This window comes from Pterocles gutturalis, unplaced genomic scaffold, assembly GCF_000699245.1.
Source record: "Pterocles gutturalis isolate BGI_N339 unplaced genomic scaffold, ASM69924v1 scaffold18068, whole genome shotgun sequence".
Classification (NCBI taxonomy): domain Eukaryota; kingdom Metazoa; phylum Chordata; class Aves; order Pterocliformes; family Pteroclidae; genus Pterocles; species Pterocles gutturalis.
In genome coordinates, this window is record NW_010118444.1 from 40312 (window position 1) to 42516 (window position 2205).

At 45.8% G+C, this 2205-nt stretch overlaps 1 protein-coding gene across 1 annotated transcript in view; it reads left to right on the forward strand.

Moving 5' to 3' along the window:
- GSG1L (GSG1-like) overlaps positions 1 to 2205 on the forward strand; it is a 48595-nt gene that overhangs the window by 26617 nt on the left and 19773 nt on the right. The window contains exon 3 of the mRNA XM_010076205.1: positions 2047 to 2199. Within this exon, the coding sequence (XP_010074507.1) occupies positions 2047 to 2199 (153 nt within the window). The remainder of the gene's footprint in view (positions 1 to 2046; positions 2200 to 2205) is intronic.

A 2205-nucleotide genomic window follows, 5' to 3' on the forward strand; every position in this document is an offset into this window, starting at 1 on the left:
AGGGCCACGTCCAGTGGAGATCTGAGTGACTGCAAGGACAGAGATCCCACAGCCTCACCGGGCCCCTCTTCCAGTGTTTGACCACCTTTTTGCTTAGCTCAGTCTGGAATTCCTTATGTTGCAAATTTTGTCTTATCCTGCCCTTGTTCAGCTCTAAGAGTCTGGCTCCGCTCTGTCCTCTATATCCTTCCATTGGGCAGCTGCAGACAGCAAGACCTTTGCCTTCTCTTCTACAAGGTGAGAAGGTGAAGCTCTCTCTGCCTTACCTTGTACGTCGCGTGCTCCAGACCCCTGACACTCCCCATGCCCTTACGACAAGCCTTTGCTGCCATATCAGGTATAAGATCACTTGCAAGGTTATCCTGTTGGCAAAACCACTCTTGTCCCATTTGAGCAGGTGGATCCCATTCCTCTCACCAGTCCTTGTTGCTCAAAGAAGGCCCCATGGTTCCAGAAGCCAAAGCACTCCCCGTGACACCAGCAACACAGTCAAGCATTCCTTCCTCCTGTTCCTTTCTCCTTCCCCAGCAGGATGAAGAACACTAAAAGGAGTGAGATAAACAGCTGTTTGCTCTTGATAAATGCAATATTACACATCAAGCCACTGCGAGAAATTAAAAGGTTTATTTATTACTATCTCTGTAGTATTGTTTAAAAACTCAAAAGGTCCGATAGGGTACCAACAGCTAATAACACACCTTAATTAGTTGCAATTACAAAAAGACAAGTTCCCAGGCAAAATATGAGCTGGGATCACCCTGGTCACTAAGAGGACACTCAAGTATTTGATAAAAGTAAGACTCATATCTAGTTTGGTAGCTCAACTATAGGCATTATCACCCGTATGTTCTTACAGAGAGGAGAGGATGTATTAATGTAAGTGAAGCCTGTAGCAGTCTCTATGGTTACAGCTAACATTTTCTAATATAAGCCATTGTCTTCAGATGCTTAACTTTCCATGTTTCAACTGTTTAGGCTGAAATTTTCCATCACGGCTCATTGTTTCCAGGTGAATTCTCTAGCAATCAGGTTAGCAAATGTACAGAGGAATTCGAGCGGATTCTCATGCTGAAACAGCGATTGGAAATCTGGCAGGGACTCCATTCTATCATCTATTAGCATCCTCTCAAATTTACCCCTTGGCCTGGTGACTTTAAAAGGCTCAGCAGATCCTGCTAGAGGGTTTGTGCTGGAATTTTCAAAGGTAATATCTCCAGCGAATTAATCGGTCTCAGCTGGCCACTGCCAAATGCTGCCAGACCCACTTACCTGTGCACGACCCCAGAGTCCTGCAGAACGTGCGGGCGCATCAGCTCTGCCCTCACCTGACAGATTGTACCTAGCGGTTGAGAAAACAGAAGACAGCCCAAATTTTGTATCTGCCGCTCTTCAACTGAGCACGTTATAAATAACTGGCTGCACCCCACAGGTATTCTGTCAGTTTTCGTACATAGTCCCAGTGGCAGAGATCTGTGCAGTGGATCCAAACACCCCGAGTCACAACAGTCCTTCTGCAGGACACCAGTTTCTGGGAAAATGACTTTCTAATAACAGGCCCCAACACCATGCCGTGAGAAGCATTTCAAAACCTGGGCTGAACACATTTCCTTTGAACAGTCTTGTCCAAGCCTGTCCATCTCCCACCAGCCCATACACTGTAAGGTAATGTGTGCTATCACCACATGTATGCCAGTTTCTACTCATCTAAACCGTGGCACAGGGATGGAAAATGGATCCTGTGTCCTGTGGTTTGGGTCACAGGAGCCAAGAGGCTCTAGTTATACCCAAAGAGGTCCTTTAGCCAAGCTGGGATCTTAGGAAGCAGCTCGTTCTTTCTGCAATATCTTCACCACCCTGTCATTCTTCACATCTTCATTCACCACTTTTTCTATTTTTCAGAGTTTGGGTGGTGGTTTGCTAAATTTAAACTTTCTGAATACCCAGTTACTCCGAGATATTCCTGCCTTCCTAACTAATTTTTACCAACTTTACCCCTTGAAAGTATTTACCAAATAAGTGACCAGCTGCTGCTCTTGTGCGTTGCAGGTGTCCTGTGGTTGTCGGTAGTGTCCGAGGTGTTATACATCATGCTGTTAGTCGTCGGATTCAGCCTTATGTGCCTCGAGCTCTTTCATTCAAGCAGTGTGATAGATGGGCTCAAGTTAAATGCCTTTGCTGCTGTCTTCACTGTGCTTTCAGGTATGA